General features: G+C 40.9%; 3 protein-coding genes across 3 annotated transcripts in view; 2 read left to right on the plus strand and 1 right to left on the minus strand.

The window, feature by feature from the left end:
* Positions 1–26,074, minus strand: part of LOC310858190 (uncharacterized protein) — a gene marked incomplete at its 5' end in the record, with an annotated part of 208,254 nt that overhangs the window by 180,860 nt on the left and 1,320 nt on the right. The window lies entirely within an intron of this gene.
* cfap300 (cilia and flagella associated protein 300) lies at positions 1,552–2,343 on the plus strand (the record flags this gene model as incomplete). Its single annotated transcript, XM_083765540.1, has 1 exon — positions 1,552–2,343. The coding sequence occupies one exon, from the start codon at positions 1,552–1,554 to the stop codon at positions 2,341–2,343; it is 792 nt and encodes a 263-aa protein (XP_083621666.1).
* On the plus strand, positions 5,294–20,269 carry LOC310859140 (GTPase IMAP family member 8-like; the record flags this gene model as incomplete). The annotated part of the gene is made up of 5 exons (XM_083765541.1): positions 5,294–5,347; positions 7,207–7,258; positions 8,768–9,698; positions 15,005–15,796; positions 20,241–20,269. The coding sequence occupies exons 3-5, from the start codon at positions 8,780–8,782 to the stop codon at positions 20,267–20,269; spliced, it is 1,740 nt and encodes a 579-aa protein (XP_083621667.1). The 5' UTR covers positions 5,294–5,347; positions 7,207–7,258; positions 8,768–8,779.

The raw sequence follows: 26,074 nt of genomic DNA on the forward strand, positions 1-26,074 counted from the left end.
TGTTTTTAAAATGCCATTGGTCATGGGCCGACTTGGTACTGTGTATGACACCTTTACATAGGTTGGTAAATGGTAAATGGTGCATTTATATAGCGCCTTTATCCAAGGCGCTTTACAGAGATTGTGCATTACATTCACCCATTCACACACACATTCATACACCGATGGCAGCGGAAACCATGCAAGGCACCAACTATAGCACATCGGGAGCAATTAGGGGTTCAGTGTCTTGCTCAAGGACACTTCGACAGTAACTCTGGGGGAACCCGGGTTCAAACTGGCAACCTTGCGGTTACCATCCAGGCACTCTACCCCTGAGCCACCGCCGCCCCGGTGGTTGTGTATTACATTCACCCAATCACACACACATTCACACACCTTTACTGTACATAGGTTGTGCATTACATTCACCCATTCACACACACACACACATTAACACACCTTTACATATGTTGTGTATTACATTCACCCATTCACACACACATTCACACACCTTTACATAGGTTGTGTATTACATTCACCCATTCACACACACATTCACACACCTTTACTGTACATAGGTTGTGCATTACATTCACCCATTCACACACACATTCACACACCTTTACATAGGTTGTGCATTACATTCACACACACACACACACACACACACACGCACACACACACAAATGGTGGAGGAAACCATGCATGCAAGGCACCAACCTGCACATCGGGAGCAATTAGGGGTTAATTCAGAGTGTTGCTCAACGCCCTTTACTGCTCCTATAATACTGGTGTCCTCGTGTGTGTGTGTGTGTGTGTGTGTGTGTGTGTGTGTGTGTGTGTGTGTGTGTGTGTGTGCGAGAGAGAGACCATATAAAGTGAAATATCCCTTTAAAGTACCAATTTACCAAAAGTAAAAGTACTAATTGTGCAGAATGTCCCATTTAAAGTTTTCAAATGTATAATAATCTTTGAAAATAGCAGATCTACAAGCTTACAGTCACAATGCCTCGCACCGTGAGCTTGTAGATCGGCTATTTTCAAATGGCCGAAATGTATATAGGGCTGAAGTGGTTAATGTATGTTTTGTAATAATAATCCAAATCTACAAAGTAACTAGTAACTAAGTTTTTCAAAAAGTACAATATTTGCCTCTGAGATGTACTTGAGTAGAAGTAAAAGTATTTGAAATTGGAAAATGAAAATACTAAAGTACCAATACCTCAAAATACTTAAGTAATTGTACTTAGTTACTTTCCACCACTGGCTTCTGTTGCAGTGCCACTTGATCCCCCGACACATCACAGCTTTTGTGAGGGAGGTGGCCTCCCACTGATTGGACTGCAGTAGGTCTTGTGACCTGCAATGTTTACAGATGATGTCATCAGTCTTGGGCATTCGTTGCCATGGTGATACATTGTGCTGTTGAAATACAAGGGAAGCCATGACCATTGTAAACTTTGTGGATTCTCGTACACAATTATATTTTATTTCAGCGTAACTGTAGGCCTACTTCAGACATTTTTGTTCACATTTACCCACTTTTTTGAAAAATACAAAATACTACAAATGGCCGAAGTGACGTGCTCGTTTGAGCAAACGTTTTCTTTCACGCCTCTAGAAAAGACATTTTCCTTCCTGCAAGACAAGGACACGTTACAGTTACTCCTGAAATGGTCCATGTTTGGGAGGATATCGGCCCAATGCTACTGCTTTGACCAGAAGTTCTACCCGTACAGCGGCAAGGACTTTGCACAGAGTTTCTTCAAAGACCCCGCCGTGGGGGCCAGCCTGAGAAAGATGGAGGCGGCGGGGGCCTGGGTTCCCCTCGACAGCCCGGTGGTGTCCGTGGAGGTGGAGCCGGTGCCGTGCACCAAAGTGTCTATGGATCTCTTCGACCCGATCTACACCCGCGAGATCGTGAGGTCCTCCGGACACGTGCTCAAATGCTACCACGAGGCGCACCCCGACTACGACGAGCTCCGGCGCATGCTTCAGGACGAGGACAGCGAGAACTATCGCGTCGTCGGACGAGAGGAGCGCGCGGAGTTCCTCTTCCGCCTCTTCAAGCACCTGTGTCTGGGAGGAGAGCTCTGCCAGTACGAAGACGTCGTCTCTCCCTACATTGACACCACAAAGCTCATCTACAAGGACCTCGTGAGTGTCAAGAAGGACCCGGAGACGAAGGAGATCAGCGTCGTCTCCACGGTGCTCAAAGTCTGCGCTTATGACGCGTCCGGCCGCTGTTACCCGGCGAGACGAGACCAGGAGCAAACCTTTGCCTACATGATTGTGGACCCGTTTAAGCGGCATGTGTGTCTGTTCTACCATTGTTACGGGGTGGGAACTCTCACGCTGTGATGCCAAGGACCCACTAGGCCAATGATTCTCAAGCCTTTTAATGTCAAGGACCCCAGGATTAGGCCATTATAGGGTATCATCATTTCATACGATTTTTTTTAATCTCTCAGACTGCAAACTCGTCATTGTTCATTTAACTCTTTAAGTAAGTAAGTAGCCTTGCTGAGCCATGGGGCCCATATAGGGCAGGGGCCTATCTCCCGTTTCTGTAGCGTGAGTGTCAAGCAGGGATGCATTGGCCCTTTCTGAAACCAGTCCCTTGACTTGAAGTGCTCTCGGGAGTTTCCCTGGTCAGGAAGTGCCCCTCCAGCTGAATCAAGTTCCCTTGATTATGGTGCTGGGTATAAAAAACTGTTAAACTCACCCTCCTTGTGCAGAAACAGGAAAGACACCATTCGTTGCCATGGTTACCATCATGCAATTGTGTTACCTGTTATTTTGTTTGTACAGTTATATTGCACTGCATCGTGTATGTTTGTGTGACATGTGGATTTCATTAATATGGAAAAAGGAAATACAGCGTGACTGTTAATAAATCATTGTGTTAAAAGTTGTTTTGTTTGTGTGGTTTCATTTATAGTTTTTTCACTGTGGGGTAAATAAAGAGCCCTTGTGAGCATTGTCTATTCTGCATCAGATGAAGATTGTTTAGGATGAGTTTATTTATCATTTATTTGTGGTGGACCATGGGCCGTGGTACTTACATTTGTAGGTCGTGATTTCCATGCGGACAGAGAGCAGGGCTGCACAAGGCAATCAAGTCTAGATCGGCACAGACTCGCTCTTGAGGGCTTCATAAGCCACTTCCAGTCAAGGCTGCTTGTTTCGGACAACACTTAATATGGCGCAGCCTCGCGTGAACGTGCGTATCGAGGCCAAGTGTGTAGGGCGAGTGGCGAGGAGCTGGTTTCAGAAAGGGGGCTTGGGTCCCATTTTTAGAGTCTTTGGTATGACCCGGCCGGGAATTGAACCCCGACCTCCCACTATCGGGGCGGACACTCTAACCACAAGGTCACTGAGCTGTGCCTGGGGGTCACCAGACCCAATGTTGAGAACCAGTGCACTAGACAATGTCAGGGATCAGCCTGTTTCTTAACCACTATATAGTCTCGGATCCCCCAGGCTCTATACTTGGTCCCCTCCTTTTTTGAGCGGTGTTTGTGTTTACCCAATGACATCACTTTGTACTTTTTGAGGGCCCCTCCTATAAACAGCTATAGTGTAGATTCTGTCTTACACAAACATTAAATGCCATTGACAATGAATGGAGAATTTACATCATATGTGTCTAAGCAAATCGGCTGTCGGCATGTGAGTGCTTGGTAACATTACATAACTAATTTTAAGGTCGGTATAAGGTCATTAGAGCGCCCCTCACTTCACGGGTGGGATTTTTATAAACCAAATCTCTTCACCTAAAATGGCGTTGTAACACAAATCTGTTTTAGTGGAATGTTCGCCTGATATGGAATGCCCAGAATAGAGACATTAGGATCCATGCGGTTCAAATATTTCAAAAATAATATTTTTTGAGTTTTGTAAAGAACAAAAAAATAAGAAAAGATCCCGCCACAGCATTTACAATAAACGTCCCTTTTCTTATAAACGGCAGATCTCTGACTCCCCCCACTGAACTGACGGGGACGTGAGGTTATAAAATACCAGAGACAACCAGAGATATGTGTCAGTGAGCTGGTCATCCTTGTTGAAGGAGCTTCATAGCTTTACTTTATACTTCCTCGGCTTATATCCTGCAGACCTACACTGTTGTAGGCTACATAAGGATTTCATCATCAAAGCAGGTAAGACACTTAACCTCTTTACATGGACGTTAATGACAGCATATTGATCAGTATTCAGCAACAAACATTTTGCAATCATTTTCCAAATTCGATTTTTAATTAATCTGAAACTGAATATAATTTGACTAATTTAGTCACTTAAAAAGGTAAAATATTACTCAACTACAAGTGAAGGTTACTCTGTCACATTCTCACTTGAGTTAAAGTAGGCTACGTATTCAAACATGAACATGCTTTAAAAAAATAAGTACCTCATTATTCAAAAGTGCATTTTAACCCACTGCTTGTTTGATTATGCTTGTTTGAAGTAGTTTCGGTTCTGTTGCTTTCTGCACTCGCACATACAGTCCATGTTCACACAGCCATACACACTTTACACTACTGATGTCACTGACCAATCACACCTCATACATTTTGCACCTTTTAAGCCTTATTTAGTTATAAATAAAATAATGTTAAGTTTAATCCTGTGTGTCGTCTCCCTTTTTGTCATGATGTGAGCCAGTTCATGACACTTCCTAGAAATGAAGTGGAGTCAAAAGTAATATTTGAAATGTATAGTGGAGTGAAAGTCCATTCCATTCACTGCAATAAAAATCTTGCTTCATTGCAGTCCTTTTATGTCCTGTGTATGTAAGACAGAGTGCTCTGAGCAACATAATTTTCATTGTATTTATACTCTGTATCTATATGACAAATAAATCTGAACCTGAACCTTTGACCTGCTGATATTCACAGTTTGATGTAGAATTACTTAAAACTCATTCTAGGCCAAATACGTTTTTGACTTCTTTTAACAAATAGCCATCCAGTAAGACAAACAAAAAAATAATTTAGATTTACAACTCTCTTTCTAAAATAAATAAATATCTATGTTAGCCTGTGCTGAAGTATTGCTACTGCCATTTAGCTACGTATGAGTTAATTACAGTAGTTTCAAATCCATAACATTTGATTGGGCAGGACGCGCGTTTGGGTGGGCTACGCAGTACGCACCACCCTTGCCCCTCCTTAGAACCGGCCCTGTATTGAACACTTATATCTGTGTGTTGGTGTATTTATCTATTCATCTACAGTATGTATTACTAACTCCTCACTTATTCCACTTCCACTTCTCTGCTCTCAGAACAGTCTCAGAAGCACCACATGGTCCAGGAGGAACGTCTCATCACCTCGCGTCTCGTTTCCCTGTCGTCAGGTGAGTGACAGCATCTCAGGCACCATGCACTCATTCACAGTGGTGGAAAAAAGTACTCAATTGTTTTACTTAAGTAAAAGTACCAATACTGCAATAAAGAACTACTCCGTTACAAGTAAAAGTACGGAATTGAAAATGTAGGCTACTTGAGCAAAAGTACAAAGGTATCGGCATCAAAATGTACTTAAAGTACTAAAAGTAAAAGTACTCATTGTGCAGAATGTCCCACTTCACAAGTTCAAAATGTGTAGAACATCTATTGAAAATAGCAGATCTACAAGCTCAGAATGCGTCGCAAAAAGCTCACAATGCGTTTTCAAATGAAAAGTGTGGCTTTGAAGTGGTCAATGTATGTTTTCTGATCAAAATTTAAATCTCCAAAGTAACCAGTAACTAAAGTTTTCAAATAATTGTGGTGGAGTAAAAGTTTGGCTCTGAGATGTAGTGGAGTAGAAGTAAAAGTACTGGAAATTGGAATGACTCAAGTAAAGTACAAATACCTCAAAATTGTACTTAAGTACAGTACTTAAGTGTAAGTACTTTCCACCACTGCTCATTCACAGGGAGCATTTCAGGCGACATGTACTCATTCACAGGGATGTGCTCATGATGTGGATGTTTTATTATTTTATTATTTTATTATCGGAGTGATCACCGATTGAAATAACCTCTTTAATGTAGGCCTTTTTTATTAACCCACAATATACTCTAGTTTTCAAATTGTATTCTATTCTATTCACTTGCATAATGGGGGAACTTTAGTGTTGTCAGTCATAATTATGCATATTCAGCATTTACCTTGCAAATGTCACCTCTGTAATATAATTAGTTGATGAATCCACCAGCCACTGTTATCCAACTCTTTAGAGTAAGGCCCGACTCACACCTTTTGATCTAGCATACAACATTGATGCATGCTAGATGTATACAAAGGGCGCGATACATCTTGCCCCAATGCATTTCCAATGGAAGAAGTCACATGGTTTGACACAACATTTGTGTTGTACGGCTTTCGGCTGTGTTTCGACTGCCCCCTCCCCCTCATACAACAGAAATGTTGTGTCAAACCATGTGACTCCCATTGGAAATGTATTGCGAGCTTGCATCAGCTATACATCTCATACAACAAGCATACATCAATCTGTTGCGAAGGTGTGAGTCAGGCCCTAGAGTCTAGGGCCTAGACCATACATGGGCAACTGGCGGCACGGGGGCCACATTCACTTAATGTGGCCCTCGGGTTAAAATATGACCCGCTTTAATTACGTCAGTCTAAATTATAAAATGTTATTGTCTTTTTTTATGTGTGTGTGTGCGTCTGTGTGTGTGTGTGTGTGTGTGTGTGTGTGTGTGCGCGTCTATATTGATGACCACTCACCATGCAGCTAATGATCAAACATGTTTTGATGCCTAAAGACAGATGATATGTGATCATTTATCAATAGATTTATATCAATTCATGAATCAATTGTATTCATAAGAAGCCATGACACTGACTCCTCAAACCCTTATACGGTAGTATAGATTGGCATGCTACTTCACCTGCCACATGCTGTCGCGTGTGCGTGCGTGCGTTATATTTGAGAGGGAGTAATTAATGTCTGCATCCAGAGTCCAGACTCCACCCCTCGACTTATCAAACTTGCTATTTATTTACCTTTTTGTGTGAATGCATCTGAAATGGACATTCTACATTGCATGCTACATGTGTGAAAGGCCAACATCAGACAACCGACCCGACCTGATTCCCCGGACATGTGCCAGTGTTCATATGAGAAAGGGGCTAATGGTACATCCGTCTCTCCGTCTCTCTCTCTCCGTCTCTCTCTCCGTCTCTCTCTCTCTCTCTCTCTCTCTCTCAAGAGAAACACCCTCAAAACAGACATGGCTTCAGGGAGCAACAGGGGACTTGATGGTATGTATCCCCCCCCTTTTCCCCTCACTGTATAATATGTTTCTTTTCCCTTTTTATCTCCTTTATGATGAATTCCTGTTCTGTTCTTTGATTATATAGTGTGTCTATTTGTATGTCTCTAAATGTTTTGATGAATTGAACATGGTGGACCCTCTTGTAAACAAGTGTAATGCTTAATTGGGTCGTCCACTCACAGTTAACAGTCGTTGTATTGAGTTTGTGCTTGAAATGTACTGTAATTCTGCAAACTGTTAATACATTGAATCAATCAATCAATCCCGGCAAGAGACATTTTATTTTTGAAAGAGGGAATGCCGTGATCTTTTAACCCCTAAAACATGATCATCAGGTACTATATGATGATAAAAAATTAATAAAAAGTGTACAGAAAGTGTTAAAATTATGCAGCTAGTATGCCTGGTTTTCCAGGTGGGTGGTGATGGTTGGTGATCAACCTGAACTGAAGCCGCACAGCTGTTGTTGTTTGATAAAGGGGGAGGCGTTAGGGGAGGGAAGAAGATCGAAGAAAACCAAAATACACAGGGAAGACATATTTCAATATTCTAACCACACCTAGGGGTCTATTAGAGTAATGTTAACTCAATAGACAAATACAAAACAGACAAAAATTCAAAAATCACAGCACTCCATCTTTAAAACAGTTTCGGGGCCCGTGATTGATTAATCTCCGTCAAATTAGTGATATCAAAACCGGTCGCATCGCTCTATACAGCCTAGAGGCGCTTGTTGCGCAATCCTCAGAGTTGCACAACAGTGACACGTCATCGAAAATGTTCCCTGCCTGTTTAGCTGACGACAACGAAAATCTTAAAACATTAATAACTCGCGATCTAAATCATCCGTCTAATTATGAAAAAATATCCTGTGTTTGACGGCCCTCCGCGGTCGGGACCGTACCTATGTTCCCTCAGCCCTATGTTCCCTCAGCCTACGACAACCTACCTCCTCCCTCACCCTAACCCTAACCTCCCCCGGGGCAGACACCTAAACCTAACCGCAACCCTCTCCCGACCCGCAGCGCACCCCCGGGGCAGACACCTAAACCTAACCGCAACCCTCTCCCGACCCGCAGCGCACCTCGGGGCTGAGGGAACATAGGGCTGAGGGAACATAGGTATGACCCCCCGCGGTCCAGTCGCGATAGATGTTTTCTTACCTCCCGTCACAGACATTCACAACAACATCCGGTCCGTCGGTAAAAGTGGTCCGGGCGCTATAAACGATGGGCACATTTTATTAATGGGTTAAATAGGCCCGAGCCCTTAAGGTGTTTAACCACATGAACCCTAGCATCTCTATTCTGGGGGAACATTTGGCAAAACCATCTACAAGCTCACAGTGTTGCGCTAGATCTATTTTAGAAAGAGAAAGGAAAGAGGCCCCTAGCTGGACTCCTGTCAAATAGGCTATAGTGTTTAGGTGGTTAATGAAGACAAGCAAAAACCACAAATGTTTAGCCTCATTAACCATATCCTTTTAATCCACCAGATCTGATCATAAATGATGAAGAACATTGTGATGGTTGGGAAGACTGGAGCTGGAAAGAGCGCCACTGGAAACACCATGCTGGGTGAAAAAGCTTTTGACTCCAAGTTTAGAACTAGATCTGTGACAGTCAACTGTCAGAAAGTCAGAGGTGTAATGGCTGGTAGAAAGGTCGCTGTTATTGACACGCCAGGCTTGTTCGACACCACGTTTAGCAAAGCAGAAACCCTTAGAGAGATCACACAGTGTATTAGCTTTGCTTCTCCTGGTCCACATGTGTTCCTGATTGTGATCAAACTGGGTAGATTCACAGAAGAGGAGCAGAGATCTGTGCAAATGATTCAGGAATGGTTTGGCCAAGGGTCACATGCATACTCCATGATTCTGTTCACTTATGGTGACCAACTTGAGGATAAAACGATTGAAGAAATGTTGAACGATGATCCAGTACTACAAGGAATAGTCAACACATGTGATGGTCGCTATCACATCTTCAACAACAAAAAACAGGACCCCTCTCAGGTCACTGAGCTGCTGGTGAAAATCAATTCGATGGTGCAGATGAACGGAGGAAGCCACTACACCACTGCAATGTTCCAGGCAGCGGAGATAGCACTGGAGGAGGAGAAACAGAGAATTCTCAGAGAGAATGAAGAGAAGAGACACAAAGAGATGGCAGAACTGGAGAAGAAATACGAAAAAGAGGCAGAAGAACTGAAGAGACAATATGACAGAGAGGCTCTGGAAAAAGAAGAGAAATTTAAGAAAGAACAACTGAAAGAACAAGCAAGAATTGCCAGAGAGATGGAAGAGAGGAAACGTATAGAGATGGAAGAACAGAGAGAGGCTCACGAAAGAGAAATGAAAGAGATGCAAGATCGACACGAGAGAGAAGCAAGAGATACTGCAGAGAGAACGTTCACGGAAATTGGACGTAATTTCGGAGAGAAAATTGCAGGAGAAACTGGTGCAAAAATAGGGGCCGTTATAGGGAACGCAATTGATACAGTTGTAGACTTTGTTGACAAAGATACAGTTGTTGACAAAGCTACAGACAAGTGCAGTATCCAATGAATGACGGTTAAGACAACGGGATATTTCACTTAAAAAAAGGTTTAGCTTTTGTGAGCGCCCCAGAAAGTTTTTTAAGTTGGTTGATTTAGTATTTAGATATATATTAATTTGATCCTATATACAAACCCCTCGTAATTTCTTCTACTTCGTGAAGGGGGCGTGTTTTTTCAATGGCTTTTTCCATCTTGTTTATTCTATTTTATTATTTTTATTTGAATGCTTTAAATTTCCACCAAAAAATAAAAAAGTACATTCCTCCCTCACATATTAAATTAAAAGGACACTACTAGGCATGTAACGATTCACTCAACTCACAATATTATTTGAATCACGATATTAGGTTCACAATACGATTTTTCACGATTTGTATATTTTCCACACAAATAACCACATTTTTACCATTACTTTTACACAAATCCAATATTTTCTTATTTTTCTTTTACAATATTGCTTGTGCGTCTCCGTCTGTGCCTTGCAGTCTGCTCCGCTACTACACGTCAACACGTGACACAGGCAGCTGAACAAGAAAGGGAGTTTAACCCGATTGTACCCTCTGCTGTTTGGATCGCAATACATGATTTAACCCCAGGGGGGTCCAGGGGGAAAATCTGCAACATCGGAGTTGGAACCGGAGACCAATTGGGTCTCCATTGACCCGCTGAGCGCTGTTCAGAGGTGGACAGCCGCAGGGCAATGGGGCTCAAGGGTTAAATTGATTTAAATTGTCACCAGTTTATATCGATAAATTATACGATATATCGTTACATGACTAGACAAGACCGATATTGTCCAACAGAACTATAAGGTCTGGTGTTTTCAATGAATCTATCATGGTTAAAATGGAATTTGAAGTTACGATGGGTTTGTATTGGAAGCGTGTCTGATAAAGTTCATATCAAATATCTGAATACTGAATCAAGCAACTTAAAAACTGTCTGAAAGTGGAGACATTTTGGGCTGTATTTTGCGTGTCTTAAGTACCAGGTCTTATTCCCTAACTTGAGTAAACTAAAGACCTGGAGGCGTGATCAATGCTCTTTGGCCACTCAGAATAGCCAAATGGCATTGATCACGCCTCCAGGTCTTTAGTTTACTCAAGTTAGGGAATAAGACCTGGTACTTAAGACACGCAAAATACAGCCCATTAAGTCAAGAAATCCGCACTACAATAAACAGCAATTTATAGCGATCTTTGGAAAATTGCATGCTCATATAAAAAGATTGTATTTGTCAGGCTTGGGAAAAAAGACATGATAATTTTGTTCAAGATCAAGCTATGACTTCTAATTGTGTAATAAAATGTAATGAAAGGTTTGACCACCTCAGCTGTGCTTTTGGAGTCGTGTATTTTAAACCCATGATTGTTCATCAATTTGTGTGAATGTCAAAATAAAATAATGTAATAAAATGTGATATAACAATATCAATATTATGTAAACTAATTATACAAATGACTTTTGTTTACAATCTAGGTGTTGTTCTCAATATTGATGACCACCCATGCCGAATATCCTTCAGGACAATAAATTATTATTATTATTATACTCACCAGCTAATGATCAAACATGTTTTGAAGCCAAAAGGTAAGACTCCTCAAACCTCTCAATGTCTCATTAGATAGTATAGATTGGCATGCTACCTCACATTTTTACACATCTTGTTATTCATAATTTCAGTTGGGTCTCACCAGTTAGCAATTAGAGGATGCTTTACTTCATCACTAGAGGAAGAATGAAACTGACAGTGCTCAGGTTGGGGGAATACCAGCAGCCTCTTTCCCATGCGCTCCTATACACTGGCACATTAAACTGTGAACATCAGGCAGGGGCGGCATTAAGACTCTGGGGTCCATTTCAAGAGCTAACTTGGGGTCCCCATATCATAGGGGGTCCTTCAAAGGGACCCCCAAATTGACACTTATTAGCCCACGGACCCCCATGTGAAAAAGGTATGCCATAATGTTTTAGGTATATCATTTTCAATTCATCAAAACATCTAGAGACGTATACGAATATACAGCGCTATATAGTCAAAGCCGAAAACAGAAATCATCATAGAGGAGGTAAAAAGGGAAAAGAAAAATATACAGTGAGGGGGGAAAGGGGGTGGGGGGGATTCAGATTTTACGGGAGACAGTTTCAAATTGCAGCCGTCTGTATAGGTGCCCTTTGAGAGCAGTTTTGAAGGATGTCTTAATGACTGTTGGTAGGGCGTTCCACATTTTGGTGGCATAGGAGCGAAATTAATTTAGTCCCTTGTTTGTGCTTAGTCTACGGACCCCATTTAATGGCATTTCTATCTCTCAGACCCTAATTTATATTGTACAAAGTATTTTCAGATGGGGTTATGTTGCCATGTATTTATTAATTATTTGCCATTTGACAGCCATAGAGGGCGGGAAGGTTTGGTGGTGCGAAGGAGAAATAAAATACAGCACTGTCGCTGTAAATCTTGTCTACACTGTCTTCCAGGTGTTCACATGCAGCCATCTGCCTTGCATGGGTCTGGGAGGCTACAATGGAAACAGGCCGATAAAAGCTCGTCTAAATGAGGGGATTTCCAACATAATTGTGATTAACGATATTATCACCATAATCAATAAAGTACCACTTTATCCATTTGCATGCAGAATGCAACGCAACACAATGGGTGGATCTTTAGTTAACACGAGAACAATGGCTTCCATTATAGCATATGCCAGTAGCATATTATAGGCTTGTCTCAAAGATTAAAGTACAAACGGCTTTTACAGAGATAAGCATATAGGCCTACATTTCCTGGCATTTCCAGGAATAAAAAGCCTGCCCTTTTATAGCTTGGATTCCACATTGATGATGTCACTGGTAGGCGAGTTTCTGAACTGTCCACAGTCCTCCTCTGAGACACAGACAGAGTAGACAAAAATGATACCGTCCATATTATAATGAGCATTAGTGAGAGCATAGGTTGAAAAGGGGTGATGTCATTCTTTAATCATGGTTAGAGAATGATGGTGCAAGTGGTTAGTCTATACCACTTGCACCCCAGCATCCATATTCTGCACACACACACACACACACACACACACACAAACACACACACACACACACACACACACACACACACACCCCCCCCCCCTGCTGTAGACGGGAGAAAGTGGTCCAAGTATAGAGCCGACTCTGGTTCAGTGTATGGCAGAAAATGTCACGGTGAATAAAAAATTCTGCTATATGCTCTGACGTGCATCATGGAATATACCACAAGGCTCCAAATCAATTTCACACACATTTTCATTAGAATGACATTAACACATTTCTCGGTTCAATATTCAATATAGATTAATTAGTCTTAATTTAACTCTGAGACTGTACCCGTACGGGTCCTTTTGGGTAAATTTGACCACTCTGCACCATGCTCTCTCAGTCATCGGCATCAGTGCCAGTGGAACTGGCAACCAACAACAATTAGTGGTTAATCATTCATTTCCACCCTCTGTCTGCAACACTGTTTCTATGCCTCAGAACAGTTGGAAGTATCAAACAGGTGCCCTAACCCCTAGCAAAGGGATACTTAATAGATTCTGTTTACATGACAGTTTGATTTATTAAATATACACTTAAACCCTATAGCCTACTTAGTTTGTTGACTGCATGGAGTCCCCCACACTCTACATTAGGAGCTAGAAACATATTTTCTAGTCGCTACACTATAAACTACTCTTATCTAGGGTGCTGTGTGTTATACCCCCCCCCACCCCATTTACAAGAAATGGTCTGGCTTATTGTAAATGAGAGAGACAGATCTCTGGCTCCCCCTATTGAAGCCATTTCAGACTGTGTGAGGGAGAAAACCTGAGAACTCTCTCTGTGGGAACTTGGACCTTGTTGATCGGACAGAGATTTCAACACTGAAGCAGGTAAGACACTGAGACGGCTTGTCTTTTATAGTGACATGAAGGATTATATAGGCCCATTTAGTCCGGCATCATGCATCGTGTTTGTCTGTAACAGGATTCTAAAATATTTATTAAAATATGTAACTAAAACCAGATGTGAGGGTGTACACTTCGTCTTGAGAGAATAAGGTATTTCCTGAGAAACCAAGAGACAATTTGATAAGGTGTGGCTGCCCCTTGTCCATTACTTGAGTAAAAACAATTAATAGACAGGATACCACTGATATGGTTGACTGTACGCCACTTTCTTTTCAGATGTTTTCCATGAGCATTTCATCATCTTACTATTCTATTCTATAGTATGCGGTGTCACTGAGCAGTATGGGAGGGTTGAGGGTTTTCTTTATCTTTTTCTTTCTTTCTCTTTTTTTTGTTTCTATAAAAGAAAAATGTATTTCATATCATAATGTCTGTGTAACAATTTATAATCTGTTCTCAATAAAAACATGCACATGCACATGCTATTGTGTTGCAAAATCGTACCACTGTCTGTGCTGTTAGCAAACTGTAAAAAAAAAAAAGAAGGAAAAAGAAAGTAGGCTACCCAATGCAAAGAAAATAAGTGATAAGTCAGCGCCCCTGGGTGGATGTGTTCTGCAGAGAACACATTTCCCGTGCTATGTAATGTAAAATGGTTGCTGAAAATTGTGTTATGAACTTGTGACAGATTATGTTATAATGTTCTCTCTCTCTCTCTCTCTCTCTCTCTCTCTCTCTCTCGACACCATCCTAAAAACAGACATGAGTGCAGCTTCGCTAAGAAAGAAGGGAAATGGTAAGCATGCACAGAATGTTGTTATACAGGTTTTTTTTTACAGCCCTATAGCGGCCCTATTCTGGGCAGAACTACAAACTCACAACTTATTTTTCTGTGAGCTTAGAAGTTATTTTTGGTGGTCAAAAAATAGGGTGCCTAGAGAGGGACTCAGGGCAAGTTGTTAATCAATACAAGCAAAGCAAATAGTCATTAAACGTTTTTGGAAACATCAAATGTTTAGCATAACCATTTTGATTGTATTTCACCAGCTCTCATCATAAATTATGAAGAATTTCGCATAGTGAAAGGCTAGGATAGGACTAGCCTATAGTGTTTAGGTGGTTAAACAAGACAAGCTGAAATAAGTTCTCTAATGACTAATTGTCAAATTTGTCATCATAGAGTTATTAAACAATGTTTTTGGAAACCTCAGATGTTTAGCATCATTAACCATTATCAATTTAATCCACTGCAGATCTCGTCAGAAATTATGAAGAACTTCGCATTGTGATGGTTGGGAAGACTGGAGCTGGAAAGAGCGCCACTGGAAACACCATGCTGGGTTTTAAAGCTTTTGACTCTAGATCTAGATGTAGATCTGTGACAGTCAACTGTCAGAAAGTCACAGGTGTAATGGCTGGTGGAAAGGTCGCCGTTGTTGACACGCCAGGCTTGTTCGACACCAGGTTTAGCAAAGAAGAAACCACTAGAGAGATCACACAGTGTATTAGTTTAGCTTCTCCTGGTCCACATGTGTTCCTGATTGTGATCAAACTGGATAGATTCACAGAAGAGGAGCAGAGATCTGTGGAAATGATTCAGGAAATGTTTGGCCAAAGGTCACATGCATACTCCATGATTCTGTTCACTCATGGTGACCGACTTGAGGATGAGACGATTGAAGAAATGTTGAACGATGATCCAGCACTACAAGGAATACTCAACACATGTGATGGTCGCTATCACGTCTTCAACAACAAAAAACAGGATCCCTCTCAGGTCACTGAGCTGCTGGTGAAAATCAAGTCGATGGTGGAGATGAATGGAGGGAGCCACTACACCACTGCGATGTTGCAGGCAGCAAAGAGAGCCATAGAGGAAGACAAACAGAGAGTTCTTAAAGAGAATCGAGAGAAGAGACGTAAAGAGATGGAACAACTGCAGAGAAGAATCGAGAGAGAGGCTCTGCAAAAAGCAGAGAGGGAAATGATGAAAGAACGACGGGAACAACTAGCACGAATTGCTAAAGAGAATGACGACATGAGACGTGAGATGGAAGAAATGAAAAGACAAACTGACTATACGAGAGAGGCTCTGGAAGCTAGAGAGATGGAAGAACGAGAGGCTACCTTAAGAGAGCTTCTAGAGAATCTAGAACGACTGCGCCGTGATGGGCTCTGCAGTATACAATGAGTTAAATGAAATGTCGTCGCTGTCCGACAGAAACCAGCCAGATTTTTCAGGTTTTGTAATTTCATTTCATAAATCCCACCACCAGAATCAGAATATCAGGCGACGTAGTGGTGTCTGGTTGCTAGGGTCGAGCTCACCAGCACTCCACTTGCCTCCACACTTCCACAGACTATTGATAAGTACTCTGTCAAGGTTCTAGGCTTATTATCTCGCCAGAACATATATTTTTTAATGAGCGTGGCTATATAGCGATTCAGGGCTGTATGGAGCCAGGCTACCTCTCCCCATCTCATGCAAGTATCTGACAATATTTAAAGACACAATTCATACGTTTGTATTGTTGTTGTCGTTTAAAAACAAAACCAAAAATGGACTCTGTCATTAGGAGTGAACGGACTATGAAGGACTTGAACCAGCCTAATATGGGACCCTTACTCTCTTAGGACTGTATGATCTGTAACATAATGAGTGTAAATAGTTGAAATGCAACAATTCATGTGTAACAATTACGTAATGAACTGTGATGCCCAACATAAAAATAAAACAACAACAAGGGGTTTTCTTCCTTTCCTGAAAAATCAGATTTTTTAATTCCTGACAAATTTACATTTTTGAGTTAGCTGGTTTCTGCCCGACAGCAGAGATATGTTGTTGTTGTTGAGGACAGTAGAGAAGTGGCCATTTTGGAAATGGCATACAGTACAATCGACCACAGTCTGGAAGAGCACGGCAGACTCTGGACTCTTTTAAAATGGGCCTAAAAACCTGTTCAGGAAGGCCTTTTCATTTTAAATTGTTGTAGCTACTAGCTACTATAGCTACTGTCAGCAATTATATCCCTTTGTGCGGCTTGTGCCTGACTTTTTTTAACCCTGCTTTTAACTGATTATAATGTTTAAAAAAAAAAAAACCCTGTGTCAATTATCTAATGTGATCCTGGGCTCTACACACCCTCCACCAACCTAGTACCATATACATGGGGGACAAGGGGAGAGCAACGGACTTGAACTCATGCTTCCTTCATTCCTGAGTGTCCAAGTTGCTCCTTTACACCTGACAGGGGGGAGTTTCCCTGGTTGGACGTAGCGCGTGGAAGGAACACGTTATTCCAACCAGTTCCTTTCCCCTCCATCAGGCGCCCCGGCTGGCCAGGGGGAGGCAGTTTGGATTATGATGTTTTAACTATGTAGCACTCTGAGATTCCCTGTGAATGAAAAGTGCAATACAATTAAAATACATTACTTGTTATTATTGACTATAGAATTTGACCATGAAACATAGACCTAGGCCTATACTATTATATAAAAAAGAACATATTAATTAATGATTCCAAACAAATGGAATGATGAAGGTAGTTAAATCCTAACATTGATTAGATCAATCATTGACTGTGATATCTCTCCTTTGCTGCTGTTGCCGTCTTCTCTCTGTGGTGCAGATGGAACTTTGCTTAATCAGGTCACATGATCACTTCACAGCATTTATATGAATGGTCTCATATCACTTCCTGAGTTCCTATAAATAATAGAGATAGATAGACCTGCATGTATTTTAAAAAGAAAAAGATCCAGCCGCCAAAACCAGCAATTCTTCCTAAATACAATCCTATTAGAAAAAATAATAATAATAACTATAGCTATCTCAGCCCAAACATCAGCAGCACAGGACATTTCACTGTTTCACAAGCTGCAAAGGGCCTGAGAGAGACAAGGCAAGAAGTACCTTCTATGCCATCAAAATAAACATCAAAAGATAGTCATCCCAATTAAAACCTGGCTTAAAATACTGGACGTGATAGAACCAATTTCCCTCTATAGTTGTGAGATCTGGGGACCATTAGCGAACCAACGATCTTGAAAAATGGGATAAACACCAAACTGGGCAGAATTAGGACAATACCCGCTCATAATCAAAGTAAAAAAGAGATAATTTAGCCTAATTTAAATGATCAACCACCTAATAGAAAGTGACCCAAATGCACTCCATAAGGCACTCACACACAGAGAAACTCTAGAGCAGGGGTGGGCAGGGCCAAAAGGCTGAACTCAATTCTGCATAATATAAATATTATTTATATATAAAAAGCAATAAATGGCATTGTTTTGACAAGCTGGTAAGAATATATATGTTATTATTACCTCTGTTTTAGTCCATGCATAAGGCAAAATTAGAAAGTATGTTTTATTTTCCATTTTCCAAACTAACCTTTCACTGGCCGCCTGTGGCCGGTCAGAGTCAGCCAAAGCCTAAAGGGCCGTATTTGGCCCCCGGGTCGTGTAATGCCCAGGTCTGCTCTAGACTAGAGTGATGCCCCCTCAGCTGGTCCTGAAACTCTGTGCATAAACACAAGCAGAGACACCAGACACCAGATACAATAACAATGTATAAGGCACACAATCAACTACTCCCGAGCTGTATCCAAGAGCTGTTCTGGCCTAGAGAGAGCCGCTACTACAACTTAAGAGGCACTTCCATATTCAAACAAACAAATGCTAGAATGAACATCAAAGAGAGGTGCATATCGGTCAGAGGGGTCAAGCTGTGGAATGGATTGGATGAGTGACGAACTAAAAAACTGTAGTACAATAAAAAAATTAAAAAAATTGTATAGACCAAAAATAGTAGATACATTATAGAACATTGATATGATGTTTTGTTTTCTCGTTTTGTGTTTTGTTTTGTTGTTTTTGTTCTTTTTTGTCTTGTTCCTGTTAACTGTATTGTCCTGTCTGTCTTTGTTTTTGTTTTATGTTATGTTTGTTTGTTTTTTTTTCTTGTTTTTTTCCCCCTTCTGTTGTTTGCTTTGTTGTATTATTTTACCTGTGAAAGCCATTTATTTGTTAGAAGGGTAGGCACTATAAGCTTAGGCTTCAGCCTACACCTTTTTGGTCAAGGTTTCTTTTGCAAAAGAAAAAGCAGGCACTGTATTGATTTGTTTTAATGACCAAAATACTCTACTCTACTAGATCGAAAAGTCACTGGACTAAACCAAATCATAAAACAGCAAGAGGAAAGCTAGCTGATACAATGTAAAGATGCAACCCAAAAGCAGAGCAAACTAGCATGCTAAAATTGGTCCTACACATAGAATACACCGTGGCAATACCTGCCGAAATCTTGACTATATAGGTATACAGACTCAGTGAGCACAGTCTTCTTGCGATCGAGAAAGGCCGACATTGGCAGACCTGGCTCTGCACACAAAATTGAGAATTAGATACATTTCCTAACCTGTCTGTCCACTAGACTAGACGGACATCAGAGAACAAATACTTCCCACATTATTATAATCACCCAAGAAGGGTTTGAAAATGTGACTAATGACATAAAACTCCCATATACAATATGCTGGGCGAGGTACAACAATGTGCAAACACAGCAGCTACAGTGAACTGCTGTGACAGGAGGAGGATATCAAATAAGAGCACAACCACCTTAAAGACTCATTGTGTGTAATCTCCTGCACTATCTGCATTGAGTGACCTCCGTACTGTCTGGACTGATGATAGGTTCTTACTGTAGTTTACTGTAGATTACTATTTCCTATAAATGACAGGGAGACAATGTGTCTGTCAGTGTTGGTAGCCTGTCTGTCTCTCTCCAGACCTCCACTTCAGGATTCAACATTGAAGCAGGTACAGTAAGATACTGAGATCACTTTTCTTTTAGTGTCTTGCAGCGGTGGAAAGTAACTTACAGTACTTTTACTTAAGTATGAAATGCTTTATAAAGCGTTATGAGTATTTATGAGTTATAAGCAGGTAATATATTATATGTATGCATTATAGACATAAGAGCTTCATAGAAAGTTTGGATGTGTAAAATAACTTTGCCTGAAATGTTTGAAAAATGTATTGTCTTGAATTTGTAATGTCTTTATTTTCACCAATATATTGACAATGATTTGATTAATTAGTCCCTTAAAATGTTTGCTGACTAAGTTACTGTTACACGTATCTAAATGAAATTATCTACCATAAGCCCTCAATGAATTGCATTGCATTGAATTGAATGGGGCTGGGGATGGAAAATAAGCGAATTAGCACAAAAACCCAAACCCCATTGAGGGCTTATGGTATAGGGGAAATAGCCAATAATGCACTTTTGCACAAAATAACACCTGGAGCTCTTTGGTGGGGACATACAGTAACAACTACTGTACAAGTAAAGGTAAGAAAGCCTTCTAGTATGGAAGTCTAGTCCTTTAATTAATGAAACCTAACTGTGAGTTGTTGTTACTATTACTCACTAACTTGCTTAATTATCACACTTCTAGCTTCTCCCTGCAATCCAAACAGAGTTGAAGGACCACGACCACCACGATTAGGTGATTGTCTGATCATCAGGTCTCCTTTTCCTCGTCTTCAGGTGAGTTATGGCTTCTCAGTCAAGTTATGTATACAATCATCAATGCATGTCAAATATCCTGCTCTAGTTGTCAAATTGTGCACCACATTGATGTTGTCTGTCAATACTGAGAGTGAGGTCTAGCCAACACCAACTCAGGACTACTGGACTCCCCTTGAGCTCTACAGTGTTGTTATCTAAACTGTCGCACCGCAGTGCGTCTACGTATGTAGGTGGCGCATTTCTTTCCCCTCCTGGCTTTACCCTGGGTTGGCTCCCATAGTCAATTTACTTGCCTCAAGTTCTGGGAGCCTGACGCAGTGCCCTGCCAGAGTCATCCTTCTCTCTCTGACATTATCTGTGACCTGTTGTAGGTCCCCATAGAGGTTCACATTTCTGTCAAGGCTAATAAAATTACCCATAAACTAATAACACAATTGATTATTTTGGAAATAGGTCTACAGGCTGATATTTCAATATTTTTTTATTTGGAGAATTGACAAGGTACTGTTGATAATTGTAACTTTTAAGAGAAGAGGAGAAGAGTCCTTTTGCACGCCTACAAGTACAGGTGCATCGGATTATTTGGTGTTTAATTGTGAAGTGTTTTCTCTGCTGTGCCCCAGGAACTATTACCTATTACATATTTAAGAAATGTCAATGTAATTTTTTGTCATTTATTTTTATTATTATTTAGTTTCGAAACATTACCACCCTTACTACCTGTATGGGCTGTCCTCTCTCCATGGTAACAGACTGGCGTGTGCATACTATAAGCCTACCTGTTGCTTTTGTAACCCAGATATACCTGATGAAGGTCGTAATAGACCCAAACGTTGCTAACTCCAATAGCCTAATAAACCACTGCTATTGTCCTATAAGTGAAGACAGTAGGCCTATGCAGAAATGTTAAGAAGTGCCACTCTTATAACACAACTCCGCTATTAACAGTATAAAGATTCTATTGCATTTGATTACATGATGAAGAATTGTTGCTTCAAACATCATCCGTCTTCATTATGCAGATTTCTGTCTCTCTTTACAGAGAAACAAAAACGTTACAGACATGAGTCCAAGAGGTATGTCACACACACACACACACACACACACACACACACACACACACACACACACACACACACACACACACACACACACACACACACACACACACACACACACACACACACACACACACACACACACACTTTTGTAAACCTCTAATAATCTTCCATATAACCACATAATTTTAATCCACCAGCTCTCCAAACAGATGAAGAAGTTCGTATCGTGATGCTTGGAAAGACTGGAGTTGGAAAGAGCGCCACTGGAAACACCATCCTGGGTTATGAAGCCTTTGCATCTAAATTTGCACCCGTATCTCAGACAGAACAGTGTCAGAAAGCCAGAGGACGTGTAGTAGGGCAAGGTAGAAAGGTGTCTGTTGTTGACACTCCAGGATTGTTTGACACCAGATTTAGTGAAGACAAAATCATTAAAGAGATCAAACAGTGTATGTGTTTTGCTGCTCCCGGTCCCCATGTGTTCCTGAATGTGATCAGACTGGGAAGATTCACAGGAGAGGAGCAGAAATCTATGGAAATGATTCAGGAGGCATTTGGTCAAATGTCAAACCAATTCACCATCCTTCTGTTCACTTATAGTGACCAGCTCGGAATGCCAGTTCCAGACTTTTTGAACGGGAGTCCAAGACTACAGGAACTGATCAAAAAATGTGACGGTGGCTATCATGTCTTCAACAACACAACCAAGGACCCCTCTCAGGTCACCGAGCTGATGGTGAAAATCGAGTCGATGGCGGAAAAGAACAGAAGAAGCCACTACACCACTGAGATGTTCCAAGAAGCAGAGGGAGCGATACAGAAAGAGCAAACGAGGATTCTGACCGTCAATAAACCTGAGCTACACAAAGCGATGGAAAAGCTGACGTACATATTCCCTGAGGGGGCGGCTCTGACACAAGCAATGGCACAGTTGAAGAGAGACGTTGAGAAGAAAGCCAGAGATGACGCTGAAAAAGAAAACTCTTTCCTGTCAAGCGTGATTGGGTGTGTGGTGGATGTAGCAAAGCAGCTTGTATGTGCAATTGCGCTAAACGCCCTACAGCACATATTTCTCGGTCTAAAGTGACGATGGCTTGATGGCCGCTGACATTTTTTTTTAAATGTACTACACGTACACCTTTTTCCCCGCCAAGGTACTGGGGATATCCTTGTGTGTGTGCTTTGCTTCCTTCAGGCAGTGTTGCCATGTCAGCTTATTATAAGACTTATTTGACTTGTTCTTTCTGTAAAGTCACTTGCAAATAAATTATTAGTAGTGGCTGGTTGATGTTTTTTTCTAGCTTGATTCTAGTGTAAAGTAGTTGTTTATTTGGGTTGCTTCCTAATGTTGTTTAAATCAGTGGTTCCCACATTTCTTCACATCAAGAACCACAAATTCGGCCCAGGCCGTAGCGTAACGGTCTGGGCACCGGACTGGTGATCCAGTCGCGGTGTGCCGCGGGTTCGACTCCCGGACCCGACACGGCCTTTACCGCATGTCATCCCCCCATCTCTCTCCCGTTTCCTGTCAGCCTACTTTCTATCCCTTAAAAAATCAATAAAGGCGTAAGCCACAAAAAAATATCTTTAAAAAAAAAAAAAAAAAGAACCACAAATTCATATGTAATTGTCCACAGACAATTCTGGAAATATTTTTTCTCAATGTGTTTTTAAATAACAGATGTACAACCTCACAATGTGACGCTGTTAGATTAGATATTTTAATTTGTACTTGTTTTCATTGAACCGGCAACACAGCAAGAGAAAGAGGAACTTATGCACACACAAACGCAAAGACTTTACAGGAAAAAGGTTACAGGAAAAAGGCAGCATTATGGTCTCCATCTTTTTTTTGTATTCACAATAAATGTTCATTTAGAAATACATGCTCAGTGTCTGTTCTGTTGTTAAGTGAAAACCCACCTTTTCAGACTCCATCATGGCCCATAGCATGTGTGATGTGATGTATTCCCATGCTTTTTTGTTCTTGCTTAATGTAAGTCGCTCTGGATTAAGAGCTTCTGCTAAATGCCTAAATTGTAAGTATATTCACTCATGTTAACCACTGGCTGAAAAGGGACAATTGTCTGTCCTGATGAAGGTCAAATTAGGCAGCGACCGAAACGTGGACCTAATAAAGAGCAACATTTTGTTGTGTCTGACGAACAGTGTGCAGGACCTTTTCTTTGTTTTACAAAGATACCCTTTTTAATATATCTCTGCTGTCCGGAGGAAACCTCATAACTCCAAAATGTTCATTTTTCAGGAAATTAAAAATATATATTTTTAAGGAAATTACTAAAATTAATTTAAATGATGCAATACTGCCTCATCAAAGTTGGTGTTGTGACATTAGATATTGTCAATAGAGCGTTGCAGTCCTATACCAGGGCCCAGGAAATGATTCCCCGTTAATTTTCCTCAGACATTTAAAAAAGTATTTATTTAAAGACGTTTTAAGCGTCGTACAAAGCCAACTCGAGTTGTGAGAAATCATGACAACAAACACAATTTGTGACGAACAAATAATTAGGAAAGAAGAAGAAAACGGCAGGTTACAACACTTTTTTTCTTGTTTTTTTTCTTTGTAATTATTTGTTTGGTCCATAATATTGTTTATTGTCATGATTTGTCACGACTCGAGTATGACGCTTAAAAGGTCTTTAAATAAATACTTTTTGAAATGTCTATGGGAAAATTGCACTGGGAATTATTTCCTGGGCCTGGCGTCGTCATGAAAGGGGGCGGGACTGCGACGCTCTATTACTTGCATGAGAAGGAGAGAGCCTAGAGAGGTGGTGGAGTTAGCTGTTTGAGGCTCCAATGGCGTTAAGAGGTTTTGTCCAATGCGTTTTTTACTACTTTCCATTGGTTCAATATTTACAAAACATCACACACACGTAAAGGGTGTTTGGGGTAAAACCCCCAAAATGGAGTTATAGGTGGTTTCCTCCAACGATAGATTATTTACATATCAAAGCCGCCTGTATCAAATTTGCCTTCTTTCCTGAAAGACATCTTAGATCTCTTAAATAAATTGAATTAAGTTTAAAATATTCAAGTGACTTACATTTTCACTGGGTATAGTGAGTCTCAAGTCTCATAGTTCCCCATAAAGAAGGCCTTGAGGCCATGGCACATTTGTTTTTAATCAGAGAGAAGTACAGTATGGGCAGGGACGGATTAACCCCCCGAGGGCCCCTGGGCCGGTAATTTTTGCAGGGCCCCCACACATTTTTTGTGTTTTTCCGTGTTTTTATCATCTTTTTGACCTAGATTTAACAAAATCAATGGCCAATGAAGGGCCTCAGGAGCCCTTTTCAGGGCGTCAAACCTAGTACCTTACGGTCCAATTTCCCTGAAGGGCCCCTGAGAGCCAAGGGCCCCTGGGCCACGGCCCCACTGGCCCAATGGCTAATTTGTCCCCGAGTATGGGTATAATGCTAAAGACTATACCACCATTTATCTTACATAGGGCCTACTTTATCTCCCATTAAAATGGGGGGGGGAAATCCATTGTGTGATGTGTTCATTATGTTTAAAAAACTATGTGGTACAGTAATTTTAATTGACTTTGGTCTCAAATAAGTCAGAGAAGTGCATCTATACCAACTGGTTGATCTTGTTAGAATAGAACTATTATCAGTTTTGTCCCTAGATTAGTTAGTGCCTTTCCACGCCAGAGAATACGGTTCAACGTGCTCAGCTCACAATTTCACAGAAACACTTAACTAAACTTGGACAGTTAATAAATAATAATAATAATAGCTCAAATTTATATAGCGCTTTTCTAAATACCCAAAGCGCTTTACATGGGAACACTAGGAACAGACTTTATTAAGAAAATAAATCAAAGCAAAACATAACAGATACAGGGTTAAAAAGATAAAAGGATAAACGAGACCTCAGCTGGGGAAAGCTATCCTGAAGAGGTGGGTTTTGAAAGAGAGGAGAGAGGGAGCAACTCTGAGATGGTTGGACTGTCATGTTTTAGCTACTCACTGTGACACGTTTGTTGATGTTGACAGTTGATTGATGACTGATATGACTCTTGAGCTTGATATGGCTTGAAACCGGTAGAATTTGAGCAGGAGTGAGTTAACTTAAGGTGTCATAGTTTCACAATAAAACGGGGACAAATAATACAAGAACATGCAGGCTCCAGAATAGTCCAGACATAAACTAAATAGGCCTACGTCACGTGTTTCACTTAAGTTTCAAAACAGGAAAAGCGCATGTTCCAGGTTCAAAAAAGGGGGGGGGGGGATCTATAACAAGTTTATTTCTTTCAATCTGCGTAGCGTAGTGTATTGTTGTGTACACAGCTTGTCACCCAGCTGTGGCCTAATTAAAGGGAACTATGGTGCCATTTTCCAAGACGACTTGTGGGGGCGACATTTAGTCAAAAATATAGAAGCAAATGATATGGCTCAGTGACAGTGGCAATGATGAACGTGATCAGACCACAGTAGGCTACAGTGGGATTTTAGTTTAGTGAGAGATTAAAAGAACACAAGTTTATGATCAAAAGAGTGTCACTGTTCTGTAGCAGAGAGAGTGAGGAGAGATAGGCCTATAGCAACATAATACCAATCAAAAATCTACAGTCCAAGAAAGTTTAAATAGAGTGAATAAAGTTAGATAATTATAATAATTAAGTTGCAAGCTATAATTTCATGGTACAATTGTCCAGGGATAGAATCTACTGTATATACTGTAGC

The sequence above is a fragment of the Protomyctophum parallelum genome, assembly GCF_964188405.1.
Source record: "Protomyctophum parallelum genome assembly, chromosome: 5".
Taxonomy (NCBI): Eukaryota; Metazoa; Chordata; class Actinopteri; order Myctophiformes; family Myctophidae; genus Protomyctophum; species Protomyctophum parallelum.